Below are 19,896 nucleotides of genomic sequence, written 5' to 3'. Positions count from 1 at the left end.
CATTCATTCACACATTATCCAATTCCATAATATGCCAACGACAACCAATCTTCCTATCAATCCATCTAATCAGATTCTGTTTTTTATAGGCCTAAACGTCAAAACTGTTTTCAAGAAATTTAATCGTGGATGTCATGTAGGCCTAATTTGAATTTTTTACTTCAAATTTAATTCTTTACCAAATCAGCTTCCATCACTCAAGCTAGCTCCGATCTGCATCCTCAGTTCGTAACCTTGGCGTGATATTGAATCAACACTGATGTTTCACCAATAGGCTATAGTTCCATCTGCAAAATCGATACTATCATCTTCGTGTTCATGCTGTTCACCTCCTTCCCCCTAACCACCCCCCCCCCCCCCACAAAAAAAATCAAAGAACAAAACAAAACACCTGCCCTTATAGGCCTACACCGTCATAAAGATGTTAAAAGGTTATGAGACGATGGAAGCTCTTTTTCCTTTGTCTTCTCATTGGAACGATCCTTTTTTTATTGAAACTTTCACTGACTTTGAGTACTTATTTAAAATAATAAAAAAAAACTCATTTTCATAGACGGTCCCTGCAAACACTGAACACGAAAAAAGACGAGTTTTATTATTATTATCATTATAATGAGGAATTAATTGGAAACAAAATTGCATGATCTCCGTGGATATACGGTTGACCGTGCCGATAGAAAATGATGAATTAAACACACGAAAGACGAACGTGCCGATAGCCAGCCACTTTCTTTTCGCGAAAATTTAATAGTATTAAAGGAAGGACATAAACAAATTAATAATGGCGTTGTTTTTACGCTTCGCCTCTATATTATCGTTAACAGCACTTGTGACGAGTCAACTAGTTGTTAATGTTAAAAATAAAGGCGGAGATTTAATACAAGAAAACATTCAAGCAGATATTCCGAATGATTTAGTGAGGTTAAGTTTTCAGAGGCTAGACGGAACACTTGTTTCTATTCTGATTGATTTTCAGACGGTGGGTAACACATTTTTGCCGCTGTGGGGAACAGAAAGTAGGCTGTCTAGGCTGTTATACTGTAGGGGCTTAGGTAGGCTAGACAAAACCCAGTACTGTACCTTTATATTGAAGTTGTTAAAAGTTTTCAATTTAATAATTTTATCTAGGCCTATTAAATATATATATTTTATATATATATATATGCATCTTACTTAGTTAGGCCTTAATTAATAAATGTTAAAAAAACTAAATATTAAAAATAAAAGCAATAGGCCTCTAGGCCTAGGCCTAGTAGATGCCTAGCTAGGTAGGTAGGCCTAAAGGCCCATTTACACTAGGACGATAACGATCGGCGATAAATAGATAAGCATGCCTTTTTCTTACACAAAACAAAATAATTTAGAAAGGTTTTCGTTCTAGAATTATAGAATACTCATTTATGCTGTCTTTGATAAAAATAATATTTTTAAAAATCCAATCAGATGACGTCATGATCAATAAAACCCAAAAAATCGTTGTATTGTCACGATATTATTGCTCTTACTAATCATGACGTTATTTGATTGGACATGTGAAAATATAATTTTTATCAAATTAAGCATAGATGGTTCCTAAATAGTTCTAGAATAAAAACTTGTTAGATTTCTTTTGTTTTGTGTATGAACAATGCATATTTGTTTATTTATGGTCGATCTTTATCGTCCTAGTGTAAACGGGCCTTAATACGTTTTCCATCATAATATCATACGAATATTTAATCTTAAATAATAGATACAAAGTAGGCCTAGCCTAGGCTATTGTTATTTCATTATTTCACAGTTTGCTCAATTATGAATATGTTTTTTGGAGCCAGTGACTCGGTGTAAATTTAATGTATTAAATTTAAAGAATAATTTAAAAGTTTATACTAGGCCTAGGCTAAATGTACTGTACCTTTTTATTAACTTCATTTCAGGAAACCAAAATACAGCGTTTAATTGTATTAGGTGAACAAGAACGAGATGAAGGTCGCTATCAGGTGGTTTGCTTTGTCAGTAAATTCAATAGAAATGATTTCATCTCATCTGATTCAATGTCTAAACTCCGGCAGGTTGGTACACATGTTTACGTTATGGATAATGTACATTATTATTTGCATGGAGAAAAAATACACCTTTTTCACAAAATAAAAAAAAAATTTGACCGAAAATAACATAGCATTTTCAGGTGATTTCAGGACACCGTGTTAATTTAAAAATTGTATTTCCTGCAAAGAGGGTTGTATGAGAAAACAAAAATTACTGCAAAATGTTCTTAAAAGATTGGCATACACTTACTGAATACTGAATGATTAAAAAATTAGAAACATTTTTTGATTGCAATGGGAAAAAAAGCCTTGAGGTTCAGTTGCGGTGCCTACTTACTTATACATTTTGTTTTACTTTTCTTTTTTTCATTAGATTCTAGGCGATAAAAACAATTTTTCAAATTTTTCAGTAATTTGTGTACAAAACTGTTCATTAAGGAATTATGAATTTTTAAGTAACTTCTACAAAAATATGCTCGCCGGGCTATGTTATTTCTGTTGATTACGCTTCCCTGTACAGCATTGTTTGTCATTGATCAAAGATGTCTTTCATGACAAAGGCATATAGGGGAGAAAATTGATGGGTGTGCTTTAATAACAAAGTCATTTATTTGGTTTTTAAAATTAGTTTCCTTCTCAAACATAATTTTCAATTGACTACCAAATGTGTTTATTCTTTTTAGAAAAATCCGGGTACAATTCGAACACCAGAAGAAGATTTAGGAATCGAAGACCATACTATGAATTTAGCAATTGACCCGAAAAAGTCGAGTCAATTCAGCAAGCATATTGAAACAATGTGCGCTGAAGCAAAAACTACTACTTTTACTAGTGTACTAGACATCAAAGGATGGTCAAAAGGTTAGTGAAAAGTTTTCAACATCAGCATGTCACGTTTCACATACCCATTGCTAAAGATGCTAATATTTTTTGATAGCACTGTTTATGTGATATGTTTTGCCATGCTTATAAACCCCCCCCCCCCCAAAAAAAAAGCGTGTGACGCAGTGTGTTTGACGTTGTATGGACTACTGATCGTGAGTTTGAATCCAATGCTTGTCGTATTGCTTTAGTATCCTCAGGCAAGACACTTTACTTACATTTACCTCTCTCCACCCAGGTGTACAAATGGTTACCTGGTAAAGTCAAGACACAACTTCGTGCTGATTACTAGCTGCTTTATAAAATCCTATATGAAATTAGATAATTAATTTTTTCCAAAAAAAAAAAATTTTTTGCTGATGTGTTCCATTATTGCCACGATTACATATAATTGTTATTGTATTTCAGGAAGCAATGTCACATATCAAGGACTTATGAACTTTGCACGTAGACTGAACACGGAAAAAATATCAAAATGTTCTCTAGTAAGCAAATCATCTGTGCCGTGTGCCTGTGCATTAGATGTTTGCATCGGCTGGTATCCGTGCGGATTGAAGTACTGCCATGGAAGGGATCCTGGAGGAAAGATTATAAATTATCGTTGTGGAATCAAGACATGCAGTAAATGTCATCATTTTACATATCAAGTTCAAGACAGGCATTTCTGACTGTGGGGCGGCCGATCATAATACTGCAATAGCACTTGTAATAATTTATTTTATACAGTGTTTTTTATACGAGGTGAATTACCAATACAGTAGCTAATATAATATACAAATAATGAATGTTTATGAGCAGGCCCGTAGCCAGGGGGGGTTTTTATGGTTCGGGCGAACCCCCCCTTTACAGCAAACCCCCCTTAACCGACTGCGAACCCCCATCCCCGACATGCCCAATACCTCACCCTCATCTCCAAAAATCCTCCAAATACGTGCCCCACAGTACAAAAAGTTGTTTGTAAATTGAAAAATTTGTAAACTTGTTCGTGAACCTTCTTCTCTGTATGAGCGTCAATTAGCGATATGTGTCTGTAAATTTCTAAAAGCTGCAAATGAATTGCCGATTTTAACCTGAAAAATAAATGTTTGGTCCCTGCATGTAACATGATATTGACGCGTCTCATAGCGAACTGGGGCACGAACGATTCGTACAAAGGACACCGCCAGACAACTGCGTACCTATAATTGTTTAGATCACTGGCAGTCAGGCAGCATGCATTAAGTATATTGCCTTCCGACGTACATCAGTATTTATGTGTGACTATGAAGTATAATGTATCATAGAGGATTATAGTGAATATTAATATTTTACACTATAATATCTATGGTATCAAGTACTGTAGTTCACATTATGGCATCCGATTATTTTTTTCTAGACCACCAGCCGATACGTACTAAAATGTATCAATATCACCTATTTACATATTTATATTCCTCAACAAATTGCTGTAAATAAATATTATAGATAGAGCTAGCAAATAGCATTTGCCTTCAACCAGTGTGCTTTTTTCGGGGCTGCTCCTAGATGTACGTTCGCATTGAACTTGAACGCAAAACAAAATACGGAGTAAATGATCAAACAATCGGCGGTTCCGCACAGAGCACGCGCATCTAACATACGGCAACAAATAGTTATCGTCCTTTAAATTATCGACGTGTTTGAGAAGAAGGAAAAATGTACGATCTTTTTGCTCATTGGTAGCATGCTGCACGAGTGTCTTTTCCGGCCATCTAGGGGTGTCATTTAACAAAATTCGCTTCGCATCAGGCCCCACCCCCAGGGGGGGGGGGGGTTTGACCCAAATATTTAGTTTCCGAACCCCCCCTTGACAGATCCTGGCTACGGCCCTGATGAGTGTATATATATAACAAGTGGATTCTAGTCATTTCATTTTGATTGAATGATAGGCTATGATACCAAATTTGTTGTTTTCTAAAGAAGGTATTTACCTTTATATGACTGCATATTTTAATTTGTTTTTTGTATTTTCTAAGTCTGCATCATAGTATTTAGTGTCACTCGTCACAGAGGAAAATTGTGGGGTTGCGAGCCGCACTGCAATGTTCAGTGATTGATAGGGCACTTCATCCAATCACATGACAGGAATCAATTTTAGTAAGGCCGTGTGGAGCAGTGTGTTGGAGGTTCGAATCTAACTCTCGCCGCATTGCTTGTATCCTTAGGCAAGATACTTTACTTACGTTTCCCTCTCTCCACCCAGGTATATATGGGAACCCGGTTATATAAACACAACTTTGCGCTGATTACTAGCTGCATTATGGGAGTATGTTTCCATAGTGTTTGATCCTAAAAAAATGACTGGGGTATTAATGTTCAGCGCTTAGCGGTTCCATTAGGCGCTATATAAATCCAGGATAATATTACATTTTAAATCCATAGTCACAGCCTCTATAGGATTATCAGGGTTGGTGCATTACTACAAGACAATACACAACATACTGATACAACTGTACATGTTTTAATATTCAAAATATGCTACATTTAAACTAAATACTGTGTATTGCAGCATTAATGCTGCTACACACTTGGAAAATAAAGATTGACCATGATAAATTAAATAAACATACATTTTCTTACATAAACAAAATTAGAAAACTTATTCATTCTAGAACTGTATATGCTCTCTTTGGAAAAACAATTGATATATATATATAATAACAACAATAGAATTGTATCGTTGCGCTAATCTTCGCCTAGTATGCTTGGTATCCCTAGATAGGATTTTATGATATGAAATGGTGTCAAGTACATGCTTAATTTAACTTTATTTTTTTTTTACCAGAAACAAGTTAAAAATCAGTTAAAATATTGTTACATTTTTCATTTGTCACAACGTGTCAACATCACTTATCACAGAGGCTTCAGTTGCGGAAAAAACATAATCAGTATTTTGATTTTTTTAATATCACAATAAAATTAAATATTATGTTAGCATGTACTTGATAATACCGGGTGAAGATTAGCATGACCTCCCTGTTAATCATGATTTCCTATAGTTCTAGGATGATCAATTTTTATATAAGAAAAATACATATTTATCTAGTTATTGTCCTAGTATAAATGGGCCTCCCTCTATTTCTTTTTAGTATATGTACTTTAATTTTACATTTAAAAAAGAAACACTAACCATCACTTTAGTTTATGTGTATGTTACAAACTTATTCATATTCCCTCATGGTGAAAGTTTCAAATTTTACCTTAGGATATCACTATTTTTTTAATCAATACAAGCACTTGACAGAGTTGGTAGGTTTGAAAAATGGCTGGCTATAAACATGAGGCCACATTTGCCTGCATATTATCATTATATCTATCCATAACTGATGTTAAACTTGGTTCCTGCTTGGATGATGCAACACAAGTAATTTGACCAATCATATTAGACATGAATCATCCACTGTCGCTTTTGATTGGTCAACCCTCTTGGTTTGTGTTTGGAATCAAGCATTAAATTAGGCATAACAACATTATAAATTAACATTTCAATCCTGGGCATCTGATGATCTATTTTTGGATGACTGTTTTATGTTTCTGTGTTTAGACACTCCATCCTTTGTTCGAGAACTCACTTTTGACTTTGAAATATTTGTAGTCTTTTTCTTCATCTTGCCCTCGCCCCCTTTACTCAGTGCAAGAGGGTGGATTTCTGGGGGGAAAATTACAATGTATTGTTTAAGATCAGAAAATGTATATAGCTAATTACCTTTTATGTTACGGTCAATACACTAACTTTGCGTTCATTACCAGCTGCATTATGGGAGTATGTTTCTATACATGTTTGATCCAAAACCAGTATAGTTACAGCGCCTAGATGGGTTTCACAACATTAGGCGCTTTCTGATTCAGAATTAATATGCTAGTACCATGTATATATTTATCTGTTTTTATATTGTAAATTAATGTTTTAAATAAGTTGATGATGAGGACATATCACTAAATTGCAGAATTAATATAATAGTACAATTTATTTATGTATATAATCCTTTATTTAATTTATATACTATACAATGTGAATTATGTTTGAAGTGAGTGGATGCAAGATATTGGACAAGACAACCTATTTTATATTGCATAGTACGAAGTAGTTTTTAAGCCTAGATATTATGAATATTTAAAATTGTATAGTTGTGTAGATTTTGAACCGTTTTTGGAATAAAATTATATAAAATAAAACAGTATTTGATTTACCGTCCGATGGTGCATTTTTCAAATCTACTTCAACAGCTTTGAGTTTCTTTTTTTTGGGTGACGGACTTATTGATTCTCCTGTAGCAGCACGCTTTTCAGCCAGGGGTTCATCAGTCTAAAATTAAAAAATGTTGTATTTTATTATTAATTAATGATACACAACAATACACATTTCACATTAAGCTCAGCAGTGATACTCTCTATGAAACGCTGGGGACAAGCCATTCCCATCGACCTACCAACCCAGGGGTTTTAAGCAAAATTGTAAATACTGCTCTCTATTCTGTTGTTAGCATCGCGATGATAATCAAAATCATTTTAATTAATAATATTTTTATTGTATAATAAGGAAGTCATATAATATTTCATTTATACTGCTATATATTTTGTACAAATAATTTTAATTTTAAGTATTTTAAAATGAACTATAAAGCAATATTGTGTGAGGATAACCCTTTGACCCAACATCCTGGAGTTTAAAGTTGGTATTTTTAACATTCCCGGCGTGTCTCCACCCAGCACAGAACATTCAGTTCAGTTTGATCTTTATTCACATCAACTACAAATCCTAAGTTGACATCCCAGTGTTTCAAAACACTGTTTGCTAGTTGATGTGGAAGGGGTACAAGATTAAACGTATAGCCACCTTCCTTACTGTGGTGGTGGTCATGGTAAGATGCATTGTTTACTTACAGGGTCTGTTGCAGGTGCCCAGCTTGGTTCCTCAGGTTCTTCTATCTCTGGTGCAACTGGTAAAAACAGCAATGCACTACAATCTTCATCTTCCTCGTCACTACAAAATTTGATTATCATTGCACAATAATTATTAAATAATATTTGTATTTATTATAATTGCGAGATCGGAGAAGGGGAGAGTGCAGTGGCATAACACAGTGGGCAAGGGCCCCTGGTTTAGCACTCTTAAGTGATAGTTGCATTGGACTGCTCCTGCTCCAAAATCTATCGGATAGCATGACGACTTTACCTGCTCATGAAGGCTGCAATTGCATCCACAGAAACAACATCAACTTCCTCATCCTCAAGTTGACGAGCATCTAGCAAAAAAAAGCAAAAAGTATTCATTCAGTTGCCAAAGAAAATTTGGAAATAGAATTTGCATTTTACTTGAACAACTGTAGCCAATCTATAATTCACAATTGTGTATCAATAATAAATAAATGTATTTCTAAAGCTCTGTCTGCACTATTAAACTAGTTTGGCAAAAAAAGTGTGCCCAAATATGGCAGTGATAGGACATTACCATGTCCATATTTGGGCACTTCACACTTTTTTTGTCCAACTAGTTTGATAGTGTAAACAGAGATTTCAAAGAATGTTGCCTCATCTTACCAACAGCATCTTCTACAGACTTGTCTTCATCTTCAATATCAAACTCGCTCTCACGTTCTTCATACTCAACATTCTCATCGAGTTCTTTAAAGTCAGGAGCATATGCACTCCAATTTTCCTGGCAAAAACAGTTATGCATCTGTTAAGTAACTACGTTTTAAGCTAGTACGTGATGATACCGATTTAAGGCCTGTTCACACTACCCATGATAAATAGATAAATATACTTTGCACTGAGGAAGGGTTAGAGTTGCAAGAAAGCTCTACAAATTCTTTCCTTGCTTTATTTGTATCTCCATTGAGATCCAGTCAATGATACCACAGCATTGTCATTTTTTCAGTAATTTGCCTTTTGATTTAAATATGCAATTATCTTCTATTCATCGTTTGTTATTGTCCTAATATAAACATGCCTATAAAAAAAAGTTTTTTTTATAAATTCAGTCTAAAAGAGATCGGTAAAAGACCAATACATACTACTTGATTCTGTGCCCATAGTGACACAACGCCACTAGAAACAGATGCAATGATTGGTCGAACAGGATGCCACACAACGTCCAATAGCAGTTCACCTCTGGTGCCATGAAGGATCTTGACTAAGTTACCATATTTCTTCTCCCATATGTAAAGAGCATGCTGTCTGGCAGAACCTTCATATAAAAAAGACTTATGTCAATTAAACATTCCTCCATTTACTGAGGATTTCAGTCACAATGCAGCTACAATCATTCATTGTCAGCAGGCAGGGAGAAAATACTCTTTTTAAAGTAAAATCGTGCATTTATGTACATTGGACTCACAAATAGTACATGGCAAATGACATGACAAATTCAGGAAAGCATTTGCCTAAGGGACCATGTCAAAATTATTCTACTGCAGTTACTGCAGTACTACATTTTTTTTATGCAATTATTTAGCAAACTTTCTTTGGATAAACATATACACACTGTTTATTGCATGAATGCCTCACAAACTGCTTCATTGTAACCATTGCAAAAACTAAAATCATTTTGTTACTGCAGTAACATACTTTTGACATGATCCCATAGACAACTCTAGTACTATCTATGCCTTTGTCAGAATTTGAACCCATGACCTGCAGGTTTACAGCAGCTACAGTAAAAACTTTTGAGTTACTGCAGTAAGATCATTTTGACATGATCCCCAAAAATACTCTAGTACTAGTCTATGCCTATTTTAGAATTTGAACCCATGACCTGAGGATTTACAGCAGCTGCAGTAAAAACTTGAGTTACTGCAGTAAGATTATTTTAGACATGATCCCTAAAATACTCTAGTACTAGTCTAGATGCTTATGTCAGAATTTTAACCCATGACCTGAGGATTTACAGCAGCTGCAGTAAAAACTTGAGTTACTGCAGTAAGATTATTTTAGACATGATCCCTAAAAATACTCTAGTACTAGTCTAGATGCTTATGTCAGAATTTTAACCCATGACCTGCATATTTATATCAGCTGCAGTAAAAATATAGTTACTGCAGTAACATAATTTTCACATGATCCCTAAACATACTGTGGTACTAGTCTATGCCTATGTCAGAATTTGAACCTATAATATGCAGCCAATCATGTTAAACTGTTATTCTTTTGATTTTTTGCTGCATACCATACCTGCAACAATGTATTCTCCATCCCCTGAGAAACAGCATTTCTTCCATGCTGTCCTATTTACCAGATCCTGCAGTTTTTGAATTGGTTCTGGCTCACCATCTTTGCCACATGCTAATACTTCCCGACTTTCGTAAACTCGGATCACACGGTCAGCAGTATTTACTAGGAAACAACTGACACAAGGGAGAAGAAAAGAGAGTTACTATTTTTAATAATGCAGATATAAAATAAAACATAACCACTTGAACATCGATGGGTTGGCTATCTGTCTACACTATTAAACTAGTGCCCAAATATGGTTGTGATATGCCAACATCATGTATATGGGCACATCACATTTGTTTGTCACATAATGTTTGATAGTGTAAACAGAGCTTTAGGTCAAATGTTCTTGGTAAAATATAATCTATGCCACCTTTATCAACTTAATTTTCAACGAATAAATCTGCATAGAAAACGAGTATCATGTACAGTATTTAAGTAAAGCTACACAGAATGTGTGACGTAGTACCTAAGTTTTACTCATACGCACACAAAGGTTGCCCAAACTGCCTACTGTATATTTACTTACTCTCCTCTTCTTGCAAATTCAATAGATTTGATTGCTGTTGTATTGCTGGAACCTGTACTAACTTTGAAACTTGCATCAACTTTCAGTGTTTTTGTGTTCACAACTATGACCTTTAGTTTCAAGATAAAAACACAATTGTTACAAATTTAGTATATAACCAGTCAATAAGGAAACCTATTATAACTGGTTAGTACACAACCACTCAATAAGGAGACCTATTATAACTGGTTAGTACACAACCAGTCAATAAGGAGACCTATTATAACTGGTTAGTACACAACCACTCAATAAGGAGACCTATTATAACTGGTTAGTACACAACCAGTCAATAAGGAGACCTATTATAACTGGTTAGTACACAACCACTCAATAAGGAGACCTATTATAACTGGTTAGTACACAACCAGTCAATAAGGAGACCTATTATAACTGGTTAGTACACAACCACTCAATAAGGAGACCTATTATAACTGGTTAGTACACAACCAGTCAATAAGGAGACCTATTATAACTGGTTAGTACACAACCAGTCAATAAGGAGACCTATTATAACTGGTTAGTACACAACCAGTCAATAAGGAGACCTATTATAACTGGTTAGTACACAACCAGTCAATAAGGAGACCTATTATAACTGCTTAGTACACAACCACTCAATAAGGAGACCTATTATAACTGGTTAGTACACAACCAGTCAATAATGAGACCTATTATAACTGGTTAGTACACAACCAGTCAATAAGGAGACCTATTATAACTGGTTAGTACACAACCAGTCAATAAGGAGACCTATTATAACTGGTTAGTACACAACCAGTCAATAAGGAGACCTATTATAACTGGTTAGTACACAACCACTCAATAAGGAGACCTATTATAACTGGTTAGTACACAACCAGTCAATAAGGAGACCTATTATAACTGGTTAGTACACAACCACTCAATAAGGAGACCTATTATAACTGGTTAGTACACAACCACTCAATAAGGAGACCTATTATAACTGGTTAGTACACAACCAGTCAATAATGAGACCTATTATAACTGGTTAGTACACAACCAGTCAATAAGGAGACCTATTATAACTGGTTAGTACACAACCAGTCAATAAGGAGACCTATTATAACTGGTTAGTACACAACCAGTCAATAAGGAGACCTATTATAACTGGTTAGTACACAACCAGTCAATAAGGAGACCTATTATAACTGGTTAGTACACAACCAGTCAATAAGGAGACCTATTATAACTGGTTAGTACACAACCAGTCAATAAGGAGACCTATTATAACTGGTTAGTACACAACCAGTCAATAAGGAGACCTATTATAACTGGTTAGTACACAACCAGTCAATAAGGAGACCTATTATAACTGGTTAGTACACAACCAGTCAATAAGGAGACCTATTATAACGGGTTAGTACACAACCAGTCAATAAGGAGACCTATTATAACTGGTTATAAACTAAACCGTGTTTACAATACTATATTAGTGATTGTCACAACAAATCTTGTTACCTTTCCTTTGGCATTGCCCGAATAAATATGACTTCCTCTGCGGTCGAATGTTGCAACAATATTTAGATCAGACTGCAAATAAAATATTTATATATATTAAGTATGAATTACTCAATAGTTATAATTAACTAATTAGGAGACCTCTTAAGTGTAATGTGCCCAAATATGGTAGTGAACTGACATCATCATGTCCATATACAGGTCCATCACATTTGTTGTCACATACATTTTGATAGTGTAGACAGAGCTTTAGGGTGTAATTTCCTTTTTGGGAATTTACAGAGCTATGCCTGGTACCATACAAATATAGAATAATAAGACAATACAAAAGTTACAAGTAAAAATGTTTTTTGAGGAAATTAACTTAAGCCAACAAGGATTAGGTTTGTACTATGGGCAGGTGCTTCTGCACCAAGAAGCCTCTTTACTATCAAACCATTGTCAATGTTTATTCTGTTAAACTTACGTCTTCTTCTAGTTGTATATCTGAATGTGTGCCATCAGTGCTAAGCACCACTGGGGTGTGCTTCATAGGACAAACAAGCATTTGATCTCTACAGTGACAACAAAATAAAGTGACACTCATTGTATGCAAATTAGACCATTTACAATTGGCAGATTTTGGATATAATATTTTTTTTTTCTTTAGACTATTTCCACCCATATTATCAGCACAATTTACCATATTTATTCAATAGTCCTGCTTTGAGTAAATGCCTGCCTCGAATAAATTCCCCCTCAAATAAACACCCGGGGTTTTTATTTCCTTGAATAAATGCTCAGTCACATGCATATATACACAATATAGTATTCCAACACGTTTTTAACTGTAGTAGAATTCATTGATTGACATGATTTACCAAGCTTTCTGATACAATTGTATTAGTATTTTATCACTTCTTGATATTAATTGTAGTCATACAGAAAGTGGTTAAATTTTTGTACCTTTTTCGTGGATTAAACATAACCTTCAGAACTGGAGAAGGAAATCTGAAGCGGTAATCACAGTCACCAGATAGAACATCCCATATTGAGACCATGTTGTCAGTAGATGCACTCAACAGTTTGTGACCGTTTCGACTCCAACTGAAAGAATAAACAAACACAAAATGTAATCATTTTATATATATTGGACACTATTATTATTTTTATTATTTATTTATACTGGATCACCTCTGCAGTCAAAGACTGGTCTCTCAGAGGGCCCAGGTATGATCAGTGGCTGTGAGTGTACTAACACCGCGAACCATGAGAGATCTCGGGAGAAAGCATAGTTGATTCCTATGATTGGTCATTTTGGTAACGAGACGATTCGGCCCGCGACTATTCGGCCCGGGACGATTCGGCCCTGAGACGATTCGGCACAGTTAAATTTATCGGCTTTGATATGCATTTTATAAGCATAAAATAAGCTTTTTCCCCAAACTTTATTTTCAGAGAGACAATAGGGTAGTACTACTAGGAATAAAGATGCAATAAAGCAAATATTTTGAAAACATTGTCGAAAATGATGATGTAAACAAGTTACGCCCTCTGTTGGCCACTTGGCGAATGCACGAAATAATACATTGAATATAAAATTACGTTTTTTTATATCAACATTGTCAATATCAATAAAATACGGATTGATAAACACCTTTAAAAACTCGATAAATACAAAAAAAAAATTTAATATGAATTTGGTCTAAAGTGAGACGTTTCGGCCCACAAAGTGGGATGTTTTGGCCCAAAACTGGGCCGAATAGTCCCAGGCCGAATCGTCCTGGAACCGTCATTTTAATACCAGGGAAATACACACACGGAACAAAAACAGGCCTCTCATCTGTGTGTTTTCTCCTGAGATTTCACAAGGGACCCAGTGAAATTTCCACAAAATTGTCTTCACACTATGCGAAACATGGTTACAAGTTGTTACTTTTTGCAGGTGTGAAAAGGGTATAATACATTCATTTTTGTCGTGACACTTGCCTCAGTGAGCATACAGGGTGAACATGAGCACTGATGATCTTACAAATACCTCTGGTCAAAAAATCCCAGATTACGATCCTGCCATCGTTACAACCAACAGCAAGAAGGCTCCCTCTCTTGTTGAAGCAACATGTTAGTGCAATACTGATACAGTCCAGGGTGCCATCACTTTCCTACAAATACATGTAAAAGTGTGCAGATTAAAAATGTGCAATTACAGTACTTCATTGTAATTTTTTTCACTAACAAACAGTAACAAGAAAGAATGTTGCAATATTTTTTAACTATAAACAAAAATCTTTCTTCATTTTTCTACTTACCTCAGGATAATTTTGACCAAATGACTCTACATGACAAAAGAAACAAAAAATCTAATAATAATATTATAAATTTGTAAAATTTGTTGTACCACACATAATACATTGGAGTGCACACACATAAATAAATAGGTACCAGCACTGTTCATTCAAATTTGGGCTAGCTAGGCTAGTAGTGTATTAGTTAGTATTAATATGTTGATAAGATGGTTGACATTTTAGCAACAAAAAAGTCTAGGCCTACGCCTCTAGTAGGTATGTGATCTGACTGAACCTCGGCTCACAACGCGAAGAGTCAGTTCAGTAAAGTTGGGCATACATAGCCTAGAGCTAGGGCCTAGCCTAGCTAGACCTAACCAGCTTAGAATCTTAAACAATAATTCTGTACGCATTTTCATGTTAGTCAACGTAATGGGTACTTACCCAACAGTTCTAAATTCATTTTCTAAGTAAGTAAAATAACATTTAATTTAAATACAAAGTTCAAAACAAAAACACACGGCGGCCGGTACGCGATTTTTTTTTTCGTACATAAGTTGGGGACCCCCTCATGAAACGTCACAAAATAAACATGAATAATTCATCAGTTAAATTTTCTTGTTCCGTGTGCACCCAAGCGTATAGCAACAAGAAGTGATTACACGAGTGCGGTACGATTCTAGGCCTATCTCCGCTGTTGAAGAATAGCGGCGTTTTGTGTGGATTGTCGAAATAATCGGCCTTTAGTTTATGGTGTTTTTAATATAATTTATTACTAAAGAATTACGTGTTAAAATTATAGTTTCTATTAATACTATTAGGCCTAATTATTAGTCTCTAAACCCATGTCTATTCTAGTAGTAGCTGTGTGGATGTGTGTGACGTGTGTGTGTGTTAGGTATGACCAAAGATAGTGTAACTATCTTTGGTATGACACAATCCGAGTAATAAGTCAGCAAAATTAAACAATACACATTACACAAAAATACATTTTTTATTCTCGTGGGTCAAATCTTCCCATCTCATGTGTTCATATACGCGCATTTTTAAAGTTCTTTGAGTACATTGCATATTGTTTGATAATTGATAGCAGAATTAAAAAAATACAGTACACAAATTATACACATTCTTTATTCTTGTGGGTCTAAGCTTTCTTTGGGCTATATCCAAGAACGCTTGGGTGCACACGGAACAACAACTGCGATACGATTCTTTCTACAATAATAGGCCTAGGATTCTAGGTCAATTCACGTGATTGCCTTCGCGCACACTCTTCTTCACACACACGTCCACTATGCAAAATGTGTCGAGGCTAATCGACAGCTAGGCAAAACATTAAACTAAGTAGTAATTGGACATAGCCCAAAGACACAAGTCACACACACCCACACAGCTACTACTAGAATATACAGGGGTTTAGAGACTAGTAATTAGGCCTAATAGTATCAATAGAAACTATAATTTTAACACGTAATTCTTTAGTAATAAACTAGATTAAAAACACCATAAACTAAAGGCTGATTATTTCGACAATCCACACAAAACTCCGCTATTCTATTATGAAATCAGCGGAGATAGGCCTAGAATCGTACCGCACTTGTGTAATCACTTCTTGTTGCTATACGCTTGGGTGCACACGGAACAAGAAAATTTAACTGATGAATTATTCATGTTTATTTTGTGACGTTTCATGAGGGGGTCCCCAACTTATGTACGAAAAAAAAAATCGCGGCCGGTACGCCAAAAACAAAAGACAGAGGGCATGCGCAGTCGCACAGAAGAGGTAAACAACCTTTTCTGTGCATTGTCAGCTTGCATATAACAAAGCGTCAGCAGCCGCGAAACAAGCGTCAACTGGTAAAAATCATTAGCGTCATCGTTTGGTTTGGTTCGATCATGAACAAAATAAATAAATCCATGGTTCATTCATTTATTAAATAGTATGTAGGCCACTGACCCAAGTAGGCTACAATAATAGGACCTACAGTATTGTAAAATGTAATATTCATTTTCAACTCCTTTGAAGTTGCAACCTTAGGCCTACAGATTCGTTTTTCCCTTTCATGTTTCAATTCAATTTCTTCTATTCTGCCGTGTTCATTGATTTATTCACACATTGAACAATACAATTTAAAAAAAATAATAACAAACTTGAAATTCAAGAATGCCTAGTGAGCGACAGGCCCGTAAAATGTGTTACCTCTTCTTACTATTATTATATATAGGCCTACTTTTTTAATTAAATTTCTCCAAAGTCAATAGAGAACAAGGCCATATAGGCCTACATGGCTGCAGTCGCGTGCTCAAATTTGAGTCAGTGTTTACCGACCGACCGACCGGCCGACCAATCAACCGACCGACCGACATAGTAAGCTGTAAAGTCGCGTTTGCACGCGACTATAAAAACCATACTATCTTATCTAAAGATTCAAGATTCAAGATTCAAGAAATTTTATTTGTCCATAAAAATGGAAATTCACTTTGCTTGGTAGATTAAAACAACAGTATTGCAACAATTTAAAAACGTGCAGTATTATAACAGATTAAAAATACAAGATAAAAAGTAAAAAATACTGTTAAAAATGTAAAACTAATAAAAATTGCATTAACGTCTTACATTAGAATTAAAAATATGAATGCTATTTACAACGAAGGATTTTCTAGTTCTACAAAGATTTGCTCTTGGAGGTCGTAGCCTAATGCCTGATCTATTTAAGTTATAACAGTAATGTAACGGATGAGTGGGGTCTTTCATAATATTGTTTACTTTTTTTAGAATACTCTTTTCATAGATAAATGAACAAGGCGTTAGATCAGCTTTAATAATACGTTGTGCAATTTTACGTGGTCTCTCAATATTTTTCTTATCATTTTCAGTAAAGTTACCATAAAAACATCCAATGCTAAAAGATAAAATACTTTGAATAATACTTTGATAAAATAGAATTAAAATAGTGTTATCAACTCTAATTTGCTTGAGTTTTCTGAGAAAGTAGAGCCTTTGAGATGCCTTCTTGGAAATCATGAGAGAGTTTGACTCCCATTTTAATTTGTTGTCAATTATAGTACCTAAGTATTTGTATTGGGTTACTCTTTCAACCTCGGTTTCTTTAATAGTTATTACATTATGTTCAACTGCGGTTTTACGAAAATCTATTATCATCTCTTTGGTTTTAGTAATATTAAGTATTAAGTTCATATCTTCACACCAATTAACAAATCTTCCAACTTCATTAACAAATTCATTTACCATTTACATAATGCTTACTATCGCAAAGAAAACCACTTACTTAAAGTATTAAAACTACTAGAATAAAAAGAGAACAAAATTGGAGAGATAACACATCCTTGAGGAGCTCCAACACTGGTAGATTCTTTGTTGGATAGGATACCATTGCACTTAACCATCTGCGGTCTATTAATCAAAAAACTATATATAACTTTGGCGAGCTGAGGTGAGACATTAAAACTTAATAATCTATCAATTAAAACATGTGGTAAAATAGTATTAAAAGCACCGGAGAAATCGAAAAATATAGACCGTACATAATTTCTTTTTGAATCAAGGTGATGATATGCATCATGGAGATAAGAATTAACAGCATCGTCAACCCCTCTATTTTTCTTGTATGCAAATTGATTCTTATCTGCATTACCAATATTTTCCTTAAGTCTAGAAACAATCAACCTTTCTAAGCATTTCATTAAATTTGAAGTAATTACAATTGGTCTAAAATCTTTTGGTACACTAGGTTTATTAACTTTAGGCAATGGATTTATGATAGAAGTTTTCCATATGCGTGGAACAGTACCATTTCTAAAAATAATATTAAAAATATGAGTAAAAATTGGACATAGTTGGATATTGCACACTTTTAAAATTCTGTTTGAAATCCCATCTGGTCCAGTTGCCTTATTGACTTTTACACGTGCAAATTCTCTTAAGACCTCGTCTTCATTAACAAGAACATTATTATTATCATCATTACCAATATTATTATTATTATTATTATTATTATATTCATTATCTTTAAGATTGTTAAGTTTCTCACTGGTAGCCAACATGTCTGTTTCATATTGACCATCATCAAATCTGCAGAAAAATTTGTTTAAGGAGTCCACAAACTTCTTGTCACATTCACCTACGTATTTTTTCGGTTTTTCTTTGTAGTCAGTGAGCATATACATTGCCTTCCAGGCCGAATGCGTGTCTTTATCCTTGAAATGTTTTTCCATTTTAGCTTTATATTTTTGTTTTGCTTTTAATATACTAGCATCAATCTCCTTCTGAATTCGCTTCGCTTCATCTTTCTTACCGGCTGCATATTCTTTTTTCTTTTTAACTATGAGACATTTCGTTTCATGTAAAAACCATGGCTTGCAATTTGGGTACATTTTTGGTATAATGGTATCAGCACAATAGTTTATGTATGAACAAACAGCATTCACTTCAACATCGATAGAATTTTCGGATTCTGAGAAAACACCCCAGTCCGTAGATTCAAAACAACATAAATATAGGCCTAATCAACATAATTGTATTTCTATACAGATATTTAGAATAAAATTTGTTGAAGAGTGAGCGTATGAAATGAATTGAGTACATTTTTATTTAAAACAAATAAGATTAAAGAATTCAACATGAATGTCATGGTTGGCTGTACTGTCAGTGTGCTATGGACACGACACGATGCTCTGAGCAGGCCGACTAACTTTTTTTCCGTTCAAGATTTACAAATACTTTTAGTGCGATATATAGGAGGGGCCAACTACGAAAACTTTAGATAATACTGTGTCTTTTAGTAGGATTGCTGAACAAATACAAGAAGACCTAGGCCTGCGTTAGAAAAGTTTCCTGAACAGTATAGGCCTACACTTTATTCACATTGTGACGATAATAACATATGTCCGAGAGGCATAATTTAAAAGAATGCCTCTGGCCATGTCTAAAGCTGTCTTCACTATAATATTGACAAAAAAGAGTGTGTAGAGCTTAACACACGCCATCAACGTTTGTTGCTATACAAATACGCCATGCGCTTCCGTATCTCGTGCGCACTCTTCCATGCGCACGCGTGTCTCATGGTAACATAGTTACAATGGTAGCTGCATGACAACTAAACAAAACATTACTTGGATGCATTTTCAAAAGTGAACACGCAATCTACAAAGCTCAGTATGTTTCTGCTTATTTATTTAGATTATTAAAGTTTTTAATTCTTAAAAATAAAATTAGGTAGTCCTATATTTAAATTGTTTTTTAATTCGATATAATCAATTTAAAGCGCTACTACAAAGTACACCAAACGTTAGTCCATTAGAAATAGGTAGATTTTCTCATTTTGTGTTGGTTTTCTGTTTGTGTTTTAGATTTAATACTTTCAAATTAAGTTTTTCTATTAAACCTCCAGAGGTAAGCAACAATTAAAATTATATTATGTAT

At 34.6% G+C, this 19,896-nt stretch overlaps 2 protein-coding genes across 2 annotated transcripts; one reads left to right on the top strand and one right to left on the bottom strand.

Moving 5' to 3' along the window:
- Positions 1-628: 628 nt before the first annotated feature.
- On the top strand, positions 629-5,588 carry LOC140056395 (out at first protein-like). Its single transcript, XM_072101758.1, has 4 exons — positions 629-979; positions 1,917-2,051; positions 2,711-2,888; positions 3,318-5,588. Exons 1-4 carry the CDS (start codon positions 782-784, stop codon positions 3,575-3,577), a joined length of 771 nt encoding a protein of 256 aa, XP_071957859.1. The 5' UTR covers positions 629-781; the 3' UTR covers positions 3,578-5,588.
- Positions 5,589-5,693: 105 nt separating this feature from the next.
- LOC140056392 (retinoblastoma-binding protein 5-like) lies at positions 5,694-15,911 on the bottom strand. Its single transcript, XM_072101755.1, has 14 exons — positions 14,898-15,911; positions 14,478-14,503; positions 14,158-14,330; positions 13,135-13,275; positions 12,656-12,743; positions 12,190-12,261; positions 10,672-10,781; positions 10,101-10,273; positions 8,945-9,117; positions 8,469-8,586; positions 8,104-8,173; positions 7,812-7,911; positions 7,119-7,233; positions 5,694-6,576 (listed from the first exon to the last, which is right to left on the bottom strand). Exons 1-14 carry the CDS (start codon positions 14,914-14,916, stop codon positions 6,413-6,415), a joined length of 1,542 nt encoding a protein of 513 aa, XP_071957856.1. The 5' UTR covers positions 14,917-15,911; the 3' UTR covers positions 5,694-6,412.
- Positions 15,912-19,896: the final 3,985 nt, after the last annotated feature.

This window comes from Antedon mediterranea, chromosome 8 (genome assembly GCF_964355755.1).
Source record: "Antedon mediterranea chromosome 8, ecAntMedi1.1, whole genome shotgun sequence".
NCBI lineage: Eukaryota > Metazoa > Echinodermata > Crinoidea > Comatulida > Antedonidae > Antedon > Antedon mediterranea.
The sequence above is the reverse complement of the archived record's forward strand: the minus strand, read 5'-3'. Positions and strand labels throughout refer to the sequence as shown.